The sequence below is a fragment of the Lampris incognitus genome, chromosome 1 (genome assembly GCF_029633865.1).
Source record: "Lampris incognitus isolate fLamInc1 chromosome 1, fLamInc1.hap2, whole genome shotgun sequence".
Taxonomy (NCBI): domain Eukaryota; kingdom Metazoa; phylum Chordata; class Actinopteri; order Lampriformes; family Lampridae; genus Lampris; species Lampris incognitus.
In genome coordinates this window covers 111,440,599-111,453,633 of record NC_079211.1, presented here as the reverse complement: position 1 = coordinate 111,453,633, position 13,035 = coordinate 111,440,599, and the positions used below count along the sequence as shown (strand labels likewise).

The following is a 13,035-nucleotide window of genomic DNA, read 5'->3' as shown; positions in this document are numbered from 1 at the left end:
GAAAAAGATTAAGATGGGCAAAAGAACACAGACATTGGACAGAGGAAGACTGGAAAAAAGTGTTGTGGACGGATGAATCCAAGTTTGAGGTGTTTGGATCACAAAGAAGAACGTTTGTGAGACGCAGAACAAATGAAAAGATGCTGGAAGAATGCCTGACGCCATCTGTTAAGCATGGTGGAGGTAATGTGATGGTCTGGGGTTGCTTTGGTGCTGGTAAGGTGGGAGATTTGTACAGGGTAAAAGGGATTCTGAATAAGGAAGGCTATCACTCCATTTTGCAACGCCATGCCATACCCAGTGGACAGCGCTTGATTGGAGCCAATTTCATCCTACAACAGGACAATGACCCTAAACACACCTCCAAATTGTGCAAGAACTATTTAGAGCAGAAGCAGGCAGCTGGTATTCTATCGGTAATGGAGTGGCCAGCGCAGTCACCAGATCTGAACCCCATTGAGCTGTTGTGGGAGCAGCTTGACCGTATGGTACGCAAGAAGTGCCCATCCAACCAATCCAACTTGTGGGAGCTGCTTCTGGAAGCGTGGGGTGCAATTTCTCCAGATTACCTCAACAAATTAACAGCTAGAATGCCAAAGGTCTGCAATGCTGTAATTGCTGCAAATGGAGGATTCTTTGACGAAAGCAAAGTTTGATGTAAAAAAAATCTTATTTCAAATACAAATCATTATTTCTAACCTTGTCAATGTCTTGACTCTATTTTCTATTCATTTCACAACATATGGTGGTGAATAAGTGTGACTTTTCATGGAAAACACAAAATTGTTTGGGTGATCCCAAACTTTTGAACGGTAGTGTATATATATATATATATATAGGAAAGTTATTTTGCAAAAAAAAGACGGTGGTTGATATGGTTCCTATTTGAGCTGTACTGAGTCATTGTTTTCACAGGGTTTACGGGGCCCTGCTGGTGACAGAGGGTCTCCTGGACCTCAGGTGAGAAAATGATCTCTCGAGATTTTAGAAACGGTTTATTACACTCCCACACCACACAGGAGATGGAGGACAGAGTTAAAGTTTTTTTTTCTTATTTCTCTTACTTAAGGGACATCAAGGCGAGATTGGGGCAAAAGGCATCCAGGGTCTACCTGTGAGTATCTGCTGAACTGGCAAAATGGAAATATTTGTTGTTCAAGTTTATTGTATGCATTACTACAGATCTGTGACCATACACATCTACTTAGAGATGCTCTGTCATCCCCCATGTTGTATCTCCTTTTGTGAAGAATAAACCTTATCAATAGAGAATTGTTGCATTGTTAAGATACTATGTGGGGGGCAATTTTACTATAACAATATGGAAAACTGATCAAAAGCATTGCAAATCCAACGTTAGAAAAAGTTATTAGGAAAAATATGGAATGTTGAAATGGAAATTTGTACAAATGGCTGGCTTTGTCCATTTTTGGTGCGTTTTAGGCAACATGTGTAGGTCATATCTTTTCCATATTCCTACAGTCCCTATTACAAATCATTGCAGGGTCCTCCAGGCCAGTCAGGAGTAGGGGGCAGCATGGGGAGCCCTGGGCCCCCAGGTAGTCAGGGACCTCCTGGGCCACAAGGGCCAGCTAGACCCAGAGGGTTTCCAGTGAGTGGGTACTTTTCACCTTTTTCTGTTAATACTAAAGCATGAATCAAGCATACAGTGCTCTGGAAGCATGTGTAGTGATTATGGCATAATGTGTATTTGGTTTGTGATGAATGCTGTTTCTAATCAGGGCAATCCTGGGACAGGTGGATTCATGGGTGAAGCTGGAGAAAAGGGAGAGCAGGTAACAGATGTACGCTGTTTACCGCTGTTGGTTGAAACAGCTGCTTGATATCATGTCGTATGTAAATGGGTTGGTAATGCATTGTTATTCCTCTGTTCTAGGGATCACCTGGGCCAGGCGGTGGAGTTGGTCTACCTGGGTTAGCAGGGCAGCAGGTTAGTCAGAGTTATCACACTACGAAACTGGTGTATAAAGCACTAAGACAGACAAGAGATGTCACCTTTTCATTCTCATGTCTAATAAATGGAGTACGAGAGTGGATATCCTTTAAAAAATGCACACTAAGTATAAAACAGGCTCAATTTGCATTAAATGTCTGCACAAAATATAAAATGTGTGCTTCATTTCGATGCAAATCGACTCTGAATTGAAATAAATTCTCTAATCGGCATATTGACACTGGTATTGCCCATTAGCTTTTCATATTCTCCCACTTCTCACATTGACGGTGTTATGAGAGTCTTGGTAAATCATCCCTAAACTAAAGTAAAACCTGTTTAAAGAGTGTCTGTGCACCATAACCATGATATACAAAGTAAATTAAATATATCTCAATTCAGTTGAATCCTAATCTTGATTAGTGCTAGTACTCAAAACGAGTGTCTGGCAAATCCAACCCAACATAGAAGAATGAGTTGGCTAACTTGCATAGTGCTGACTCAGAGTCCACAACGTTTGCCCAGATTGAGTGCACGTTTTACATTTCATGCACAGTTAATATTTTTGTGCGCATTTTGGATGCTCTGGCATGTCTACTCCACTCCCCCCTCCAACATCTGGAATCACCTGGCAACTTCACTTCAGTTCTCTTCATCGACTTCAGCTCTGCTTTCAATACAATTCAATGCCACCAGATGATCAAGAAACTCCGGCACTTCAGCATCCCTCCACTCCTCATCCACTGGGTCCACAACTTGTTTAGCAACAGACCACTGGCTGTAAGAATAGGCAAAGGAACATCATCAACATTATCACTGGGTGGCACGGTGGCCCAGTGGTTAGTGCTGTCGCCTCATAGCAAGAAGGTCATGAGTTCGAACCCTGGGGTTGTCCAACCTTGGGGGTCGTCCTCTGTGTGGAGTTTGTGTGCTCTCCCTGTCTGCAGTGGGTTTTCTCCAGGTGCTCCGGTTTCCTCCACTATCAAAAAGACATGCATGTTAGAGTTAATACTCCTGTCTGTGCCCCTGACCGAGGCATGGCAAGAAGAACTGGAGTTGGTCCCTGGGCGCTGTACGGCAGCTGCCCACTGCTCCTAGCTACACAGCTAGGATGGGTTAAATTCAGAGTGTAATTTCCCCGTGGGGATTAATAAAATATATTTTTTAAAAAAAAATCAAAGTCAATCATAATCACCAACACCGGAGCCCCTCAGGGCTATGTCCTCAGTCCCTTTTTCTACACAAACGACTGCATCAGCCCTTCACCCATCATCACTTATTACAAATACTCTGATGATACTGCCATACCGGGACTACCTAATGACAATAACTCCGTCACAGTTTATCAACCCTCCATTTCTCATTTTACACAATGGTGCACAGACAACTACCTCCAACTGAATGTGGACAAGAGAAAAGAACACACCCCTCACTGGACTGAACCCTACCTCCATCCACGGCAAGACAGTAGAACCGGTTAACAACTTCAAATACCTTGGACTCACTTTAGACAATAAAACTCAACTTTGAGCAGCACATCACTGATATCCATGAACAATCCCAGCAGAGACTCTACATCATTCGCAAGCTCAGCACCCTTTCTGTTGCCCCCACCTCCTGAGACTTCACAAAAGCGTAATCCAACCCATCCCACTGTACTGTTCCTCCTGTTTCTATACCATGCTGACCATCTCCAACAAAAATACACTTACCAAGATCACACATGGTGCCTCCAAGATCATCCACTCCCCTACAGCCAACCTCTCAGACGTGAACAACGGAGCCATCACACGCCTTGCCCTCACAATAGTAAATGATATCCATCACCCCCTCAGTCCATACTTCACACTACTGCCTTCAGGCTGCGGATGCAGGACTTTGAAATGGAGACGAGCTCGCTTTGGCAGAAGTTTTGTCCCTTCTGCCATATCAGCACTAAACAAACTGCCTCGCTGACCTCGCAGACAGCCAGATTTATCTGTGGGTGTGAATGAATGCTGTGCTTCATGTGACCAGGTATTATTATTCATGATGTGTATGATCCTGTGTGTCGTAACCAGGGCAGCCCAGGCCCAGTTGGTGAGGAGGGAACTCCTGGAACAAAAGGCTACCAGGTCTGTAGAGTTAAGATTTCTGCCAACAAGAACCTCTTTATACAATGTGCTGTATTCCACTTTAACTTAAATGACCTTCATATACAATGCAGCTTTATTCATCAGCAGTGTTGCCAGACTGTAGCCAATGTTGACGTGACACCCACAATAGTAAAGACAATAACATTGATGCCATGCAGAACAAGTAATACACAAAGATCCTAGCTAAAAAGAAAAATAAGGTGAAGCACGTCTTGTAAAAGTTAAGCGCTGAAATAACTTCAACAAAATTAGTAAATCGGCGTATGATGTAGCTCAAAGGCAGAGAAACGGAGCAGCCGATGCCAAACAGCTGTCTAACACTTCACCCTCTTGGTAAGACAGGGAGCTCCAGGCCCCCTGGGACGAGCGGGCCCCAAGGGACCAAAAGGAGACTCGGGGCCCTTGGGCTCCCAAGGACTGCAGGGTGAGCCTGGGCGGAAGGGCAAAGAGGTCAGCACCATTGTTTGTTCGGCACAGCGTGTTAGTTCAGCCAATATTTGTTGAGTAGATTGGCGTCATTGTGTTTCCCCTCCGTCTTTACAGGGAGATGTCGGAGAGATGGGCAGTACAGGGAATCCAGGAGCCAAAGGACAAAAGGTTTGTCATGCTTTATCATGTTACTATCTATTTGTGAATATCATCAGCTCATGATTGTGTTAATGTGAAGCATGGATGTGTGCTTTGTGCTGGCCAAAGTGGGTTTTCCCAGGGAGTCAGGCATCACACTGACCATCGGAAGCACAGGGAGTTTTTCCAGTGGGCCAGCCGATCCATTTGATTTTTTAAAAAAAAAATTTTTATTAATAGGTTGGTCGTTTTAAACTGATGAGCCATCGTTGCCCAAGTTTTTACAGCTGTACAGCCTGTGTTGATAATTACTTTACCTGTCATCATAAATAATATTCACTATGGTCACTCCAGGTAGGATAGAATTTATGCTTATAAATAATATAGGACAGGATTTGGCATTTACTTGAGTTAAGTCCAATGACTGTGCCTTGATTCTCTATCTCTCTCTCGCTCTTGCTCTCTCTAGTTCTCTGTCACGCTCTCTCGCTCAGTTTTCAGTTTGTGCACTAACTTATTTATGAGTCTTCTGCCAAATTCTTACCTAAATTGAAGAATATAAGAATTCTGAACAGTTTCTATGGATTTGGTTTACATTATAAAATTTCCAGTGCTCCACTCTTTGGCGCTATCTTCTCTGTAATAATGTTTATACATTGAATGGCTCTTACTGCTACTGGTTGGTCTACAAATTTTCACACGTTATTGTTGCCTATTTTGCCATTTGTTGGTTGGTCATCTGTGTAGAGGCCGTTGTGTCAGTAGAACCGCTGTTCTGATGCAAACATGTTGCATTTCACTATTTCCTATTCATATAGTGTGGATGGCAGCACGGTGGTGCAGCAGTTAGCGTGGTCGCCTCACAGCAAGAAGGTCCTGGGTTCGAGCGCCGGGGTAGTCCAACCTTGGGGGTCATCCCAGATCGTTCTCTGTGTGGCGTTTGCATGTTCTCCCCGTGTCTGTGTGGGTTTCCTCCGGGTGCTCCGGTTTCCTCCCACAGTCCAAAGACATATAGGTCAGGTGAATCGGACATACTAAATGGTCCCTAGGTGTGAATGTGTGTGTTGGCCCTGTGATGAACTGGTGGCCTGTCCAGGGTGTCTCCCCGCCTGCCACTTAATGACTGCTGGGATAGGCTCCAGCATCCTGTGATCCCGGTTGGGATAAGTGGCTTGGATAATGGATGGATGGATAGTGCGGGATTTAATATGGGTGTTTACCACTATAAGGTAATATTGCTTATTTACTAACAAATAGTGTTTATGGTCGCTGATATTTGTGTATGTCATGGTAATATATGGTCAAAAGAAATTGCACCTCTGCAAATGCATTTCTCAAGTTTCTTTGCAGTGCTGTGTGTGAGCATACACTTGTGGTGGCTAATCTTCCAGTATGTATTACAGTCCCAGTCATCCCTGCTGGTGATGATTCATGTTATATTATAACTTCATTCATTAAGATTTACAAACTGCAGAAGATGCTCCATTCACTAATAATTATCGGTGATTAATTCAAAATTCAAGAACTTTATTGTCATTGTGCAAACACGACACTGCAGCTGTTCCACCCTTAAATGGTGCATACAAAGAACAAACAAGACATAAAACAGAGATAAATATAAAATATCAGCATTAAAAAGTGCAGAGTCTAAAGAATGTAAGTACAAAATGTAAGCAGCATAAAATCCATCCATCCATTATCCAAACCGCTTATCCCGCTGTCAAGGTCGCGGGGATGCTGGAGCCTATCCCAGCCGTCATTGGGCGGCAGGTAGGGAGACACCCTGGACAGGCCGCTAGGCCATTACAGGGCCCACACACACACACGCACACACATTCACACCTAGGGACAATTTAGTACAGCCCATTCATTTGACCTACATGTCTTTGGACTGTGGGAGGAAACCGGAGCACCCGGAGGAAACCCACGCACACACGGGGAGAACGTGCAAACTCCACACAGAGGACGACCCGGGACGACCCCCAAGGTTGGACTACCCCAGGGCTCGAACCCAGGACCTTCTTGCTGTGAGGCGACTGCGCTAACCACTGCGCCACTGTGCTGCCCACAGCATAAAATATAAAATACAGTAGTTAATGATAAAATACAACTTACAAGGGGCAAAAAACATTATCAGCAAAAATGCAGTAAAGGTGCAGTGGACAGATATGAAGTGGCTTACAGTGACATGTGAGTTAATATATGCAAATATTGCACGTGCCCAATGGTGGCAGCACATCAGTCTTGTCAGACTGAGGAGATGTCTGAGTTCATTAGTGCCACAGCTTTTGGAAAAAAGCTGTTTTTCAGTCTCTTTGTGCATGTGTGGGTTGGTCTGAAGCACCTCCTAACTGATGGGAGGGGCTGAACCAGATGGTGTCCAGGGTGTGTAATGTCTTTAAGATGTTCTTAGTCCTCCTCACACAGCGAGTGCTGTGAATATGTTCTAGTGAAGGCAGCTCAGTGCCACAAATGTCCTGTGCTGTTTCCACAGCACGCTGGAGGGCTTTTTTTGTAATGCTGCTTGTATGAACCTGGCTGTTAACACGCAGTCATGGCGAGGCTTAGGTTATTAGATTTGTGGAGTTTGGTTTTTATTTAATCATGCACGTTGTTCAGATGAAATTCTTTTTAATTGCAGGGGGGTGTAGGACATTTTGGAGTGTCTGGTTCAGATGGGCCCCCGGGGAGCCAAGGCAACCGAGGACCAAGAGGGTTAAAAGGAGAGAAAGGCTATGCAGGACTGATGGTGATTCTGTTTGGATTATGTGATTGCCTGCCTGTCTGTGTCCATCTGTTTATTTGTGTTTATTTGCTGATTTACTTATGGTGCATGCAATCCCATGAAACTGGCTGGCTTCATACTGCTGTTAAATGTGACTTTTCCTCAGGGCCAAGTGGGCTCGATGGGAAAAACTGGAATATCGGGCTTGTTGGGACTACAGGTAAGCCTCACCATAAGGATATCTTAGCTGTAATGGACCCTATGACAGACACACAAGCGATCTGTAGTTTCATCTTGAAGAAAAATACAGCAAATAAATAAACTGAATATTCTTTGAATTTCACCACTCTTTTTTTTTTTTTGGCTGGACCGGCCAGCGGGCCAGCCCTACAAATGCAAATGTCCCTGACTGACTGACTGACTGACTGACTGACTGACTGACAAACTGGGTGATCAGTTTGACATGATTGGGCCACCGGATCAGGTGACCAACAACGTCATTGTTCGGCCGACCAACCGAGCGCCGAGAGGCGTGAGGGAGAGCGCACAGCACCCCAAATAACAATCGCTCAGACAAAACACTCACTGGCAAATTCACAAAAAGGACTGCACGGCTTTTGCGCCTGCTAAACCTGCAACAATAAGACAAAGAAACCATGTAATTCTCAAAGCACCCGCAAAGGGGGAAGTGCACCCCTAACTGTGCTGCCAAGCAAATAGCGTCTTGGTGCTCCAGTGCTATTTACAGGTATTTAAATGAATTAATATGCATACATGGCTCAAAATTGGCCACTTCCTATGCAAATGAGCCTCATTGCAAAAACAAAAAAGTCCAATTCACAAACACCGGCGCTAATAGCCACATGAAGTTTGAGTGATTATTATTAGCATCTTCATAGAGTTGGTGGTAACTGACACCCAGCCTTTCCAGTGATCATGGCAGCAGTGATCGTAGCCAGGTGAAGGCCTTGTCATGCCAGGTGTGGTCATGAGCAGATATTTTGCAGGAGAATATCACTTTCTGAATTGACTTGAGACCGAAATCATTCACAGATACATTCTACTAGGTCAAACAATTCTTGCTATACTTGATGACATCAAGGAGGATGTTGAACCTGCCTACTTTGTTCTTAGCACAAATCCACCATCTCAACCTGCTGGAGAACTGGCAGGGCGTTGGCAAAGACGGTCAACTACTGGGGGTCAGGCAAGATGTCGGCAAGTGCAGCCAATGGCTCAGGACCAGGCTGGGCATCAACAAGTGCAGCAGATGGCTTGGGACCAGGCTGGGCGTCTGGCAAGGGCGGCCGACGGCTCGGGGGCCGATAACTTGGGACCAAGCTAGGCATCTGCAAAGGCAGCCAGCAGCTCGAGAACAGGCCAGGGATCGGTCGGTGGGGTCAGCCGATGGCTCTGAAACGGAAACAGGATGGGCGTCGGCAGGGATAGCCGACCACTCAGGAAAAGGAACAGGCTGGGTCAGCAGGGACAGCCAATGCTCAGTAACAGCAACAGGTTGGGCATTGACAGAGATGCCCAACGACTCAGGTGCAGGAACAGGCTGGACCTCAGTAATGGCAGCAGTGAAGACTGCTGGTGACCACGTTTTCCCTGGGGACAGGTTGGACCTCAGTAGTAGTGCTGGGCAGCAGAAACTCTAGTGCTGGGTAGGGGAGACTCTGTCATGCTGAGCAGCAAAGACTCTGTGGCGCAGGGCTGTCAGCACACTGAGGGGCGGGGCTGCGGTGGTTCTGGAGGCTGGCAGGTACAGACAGGAGGGGCTCTGGAACAGACTGGTCTGGTTTCAGCACGGCCTGCTGAACCACTGGTTTTCCTGCCACAAAAGCTGGGAGTCTGGCTGATGCTACGAGGACCTCCCAGGGTCAGGTGGTTCCCCAGAATGGGTTTGGAGCTGGAACTGGCTCGGGACCGGTAGACTGCAGTGCTTCCACTATGGAGGCTAATTGCTGGTAATCGCGTGAAAGGGCTCTGGCATGCACCACCAGCCTTTTCAGATAAGAATCCAAGTCGGCTGGATTCATGTTTGGCCAGATTGTGCTGTAACGCTTCCTGGGAAAACTGGCAGATGAGAACACAAACACACGAGTCACAGAGAGGGAGGTTACAATAACAGTTTAATGGTCAAGGGCAGGCAGGGGTCAGTACACAGGAAATCAGTCCGACAGGCAACCAGATAGACAAGGGGCAGGCAGACAGGCAAAACAGGCTCAAAACCCAAGTTCTAGTTACCAGGGTTTTCAGTCCAAACGGGCGAACAGATCTGATGAGGGGCAGGCAAGAGAACCAAGGTCCAGGAAACAGGCAGAAGACTTCAGACATGGGTAGACTGGTAGAACGAGAGTAAATGAACACTGGATAGCTTGGCTGTACATACAGGACAATCTGACAAAGGAACGGGGAATCCAGGGAAGGATATGTGCTGGAGCCAATCAGGGAATGGGGAACAGGTGTGGCATACATGGGGTTGAATGATCACAAAACAAGGGGCAAGAACTGACATGACAACACAGGTGAGTACTTCCAAAAAAAATTAGCAAAAACAACAGACAATGATTGAGGTTATGACTGAATTGGGAGAATGACTGAGACTGTGGGAGACAATGACTGCCAAAAATAACTGACTGAACTAACCCAGGAGACATAGTAAAATTACTGACTGGACTGAACAGTGAGACATCATAACAATGAAAATAGATGACTGACCTAAATTGGGAGACATCATAACAAGGAAAATGACTGACTGAACTGAACTGAGAGACACGTGACAAATGCCATCAGCGGCCGCAATCCATTGTTTGTGAATTTGCCTGTCAGAGCGAGTCTTAGAAAAACGAGAGACCTCCACAGGTAGAACCAGATGAAAGAGGAGGGGGAGTTAACATAATTAGAATACATATATTTCCAATTAAATCAAGTTCTCTTTCAAATCAAACATCCCAAGATATGAATGGAAAGTCTTGATCTTGCAACTGCATTTATAGCCTCTTTTGTACTCAAACGTAGTTTACCATGTCATGTGCTATGCTACGTCAGTACACTTTAACAACAAATATTACTGGGACCACTGCAGAACAATGCAAATGAACATTTCATATCCAGGAATTCACATCATACACACGACCACTGGCTGTCCCTGCAACAAATTGGCCACAATTTCGAACACTGACCATACACAGTCCAGACTTATACTAGATTTTGGCCTAGTCTTGTTTCTAAATGTAGAGAAGCCAGTCAATAAAATGTTTACCATTTTGTGGAATAAAGTTGCCCATTTTGTGGAGTAACATGCCACCCATTAGTTTTTAATGATAGGGTTCAAAATGTGTCCATTTAGTTTCTTCAATTGCCCTAACAACAGTTTGCATTGAGCTTGTATCGGTATTTCTAGGGCTTTCCTGGTCTGTCTGGAATGCCCGGGCCTGATGGAGCACTGGGACAAAAGGTACTGTAGCTCAAGATATTTCCTGTGTAGCTCCGCTGTTATAAAGAAATAACCTACTCAAACTTAAAATCCTTTGTTGTGCTTCATGCTTTTACTATGCAAAGTTTGTGTGAGGAGCAAGTTTCATCACTGTAGTGGCCATAAAAATATTAATATACCCATGATGCAATTTTAAAAGAGGAAAAGAGGGGGGCGTCCGGGTAGCGTAGCGTAGCAGTGTATTCTGTTGCCTATCAACATGGTGATCGGCGGTTCGAATCCCTGTGTTACCTCCAGCTTGGTCAGGCGTCCCAGACAATTGGCCGTGTCTGCGGGTGGGAAGCTGGCTAAGAGTATGTGTCTTGGTCGCTGCACTAGCGCCTCCTCTGGAATAGCGTGACCCTCCCACGCGCTACATCCCCCTGGCGAAACGCCTCACTCTCAGGTGAAAAGAAGCGGCTGGCGACTCCACGTGTATCGGAGGAGGCGTGTGGTAGTCTGCAGCCCTCCCCGGATCAGCAGAGGGGGTGGAGCAGCGACTGGGACGGCTCGGAAGAGTGGGGTAATTGACCAAGTACAATTGGGAGAAAGGGGGGGGGAAAAATGGTTGTGAATCTGAAAGTTTCTTTATTTATATTCTTTAAATTTGATTTATTTTATATTTTTTAAGAAACAGGAATTTTCAACAGCAGGGATATCGTATAAGCCACTTCTGTAATAAGCTGTCCTCTTTGCAGGGTGAAACTGGTCCTGCTGGTTTGACTGGGATCTCTGGGACTTCAGGTCCAAAGGTAGAACACTGCTATTTACAACAGTCATGAACCACAAGTGGTGTCCTTGTAGCAGCCATGCTTACTCAATCCTCTCCTTGCTGTGTTCTGCCTGGTGAAAGGGGCTGACCGGGACAAGAGGTCCTAAAGGTGACGTGGGAAAACTGGGGCATAAGGTGAGCAGATGCAAACCAATACCATTTATTGTATGAGGGGAAAGTGAGCTTGCCCACAAGTTGCTAACAGACAGACAGAAAAAAATGATGCCCCCTGGCCCTGGGACAGGGTAATAAAAAACACAAACAACAGTGAACATGCGCAAAACAAGTCAGTAACGTTGATACAGCAGTAAAATCTTCCCTCTAGCAAGTCAAACAATGCCAACCCAAAACAAAGAAGCACAACATGATATGGTGCACATCATATACAACAGCTGGCTTGATGATAACAGCATTGACACGTTTATTTATTTATAACTATGTAATACCAGATAGGAAAAACTACAGTGTTTCTCAGTAGACATACAGAACAACAAGCGGTGCAAAAGCCATCGATGGAACTATCATAACCTAACACAAAGCAATGTATCCCTGATAGGGATATTAAGGAGCAATATTTGCATGGATATTTAGAAGACTTACAATTACAACTGTGTAAGACGGTGCTAGCGTAGCGGTCTGTTCCACTGCCTATCAACACGAGGATCGCCAGTTCGAATCCCTGTGTTACCTCCAGCTTGGTAGGGCAACCCTACAGACACAATTAGACGTGTCTGCGGGTGGGAAGCCAGATGTGGGTATGTGTCCTTATCGCTGCATTAGCGCCTCCTCTGGTCGGTCATGGCATCTGTTCAGTGGGAAGGGGGAACTGGGGGGGAATAGCGTGATCCTCCCACGCGCTACGTCCCACTGACGAAACTCCTCACTGTCAGGTGAAAAGAAGCAGCTGGAGACTCCACATGTATGGGAGGAGGCATGTGGTAGTCTGCAGCCCTCCCCGGATCGGCAGAGGGGTTGGAGCAGCAACCGGGACGGCTCAGAAGAGTGGGGTTATTGGCCGGAGGGTGAAAATCCCCCCCCCCCCGCCCAAAAAAAAGGACTAAAACAGTGGCAACCGAGTGGGAAGCGTGTTTCCCATGTAGATTATCGAACAATTTATATTTTATATTTGAAATATACTTTTATTTCCCAGGGATCAGCAGGAACCATGGGAAGACTCGGTGATGTCGGTCTGAAGGGTTTTGCTGGACCAGTAGGGTCTGGAGGAGATCCTGGAGAGAAAGGGGAGTCAGGAATGACGGTGAGAGGAGCCCATCAGTTTCAAAAAGACATCTTTACGAGTACATGGTATTGTAGCGCATCTGTACAGACATGTTTGTCTCGTGCTGGTTAAGGGACGAGTTGTTTTGTTACAGCATCTCTCAACACGCTACCGCACACTGA

The 13,035-nt window shown here is 45.7% G+C and overlaps 1 protein-coding gene across 1 annotated transcript in view; it reads left to right on the top strand.

Annotated features, from left to right (window-relative positions):
- si:dkey-61l1.4 (collagen alpha-1(II) chain) overlaps positions 1-13,035 on the top strand; it is a 72,760-nt gene that overhangs the window by 44,200 nt on the left and 15,525 nt on the right. The window contains exons 27-36 of the mRNA XM_056278936.1: positions 1,505-1,612; positions 1,743-1,796; positions 3,671-3,763; positions 4,015-4,068; positions 4,432-4,539; positions 4,633-4,686; positions 10,791-10,844; positions 11,561-11,614; positions 11,716-11,769; positions 12,785-12,939. Coding sequence (XP_056134911.1) covers positions 1,505-1,612; positions 1,743-1,796; positions 3,671-3,763; positions 4,015-4,068; positions 4,432-4,539; positions 4,633-4,686; positions 10,791-10,844; positions 11,561-11,614; positions 11,716-11,769; positions 12,785-12,939 — 788 coding nt within the window. The remainder of the gene's footprint in view (positions 1-1,504; positions 1,613-1,742; positions 1,797-3,670; positions 3,764-4,014; positions 4,069-4,431; positions 4,540-4,632; positions 4,687-10,790; positions 10,845-11,560; positions 11,615-11,715; positions 11,770-12,784; positions 12,940-13,035) is intronic.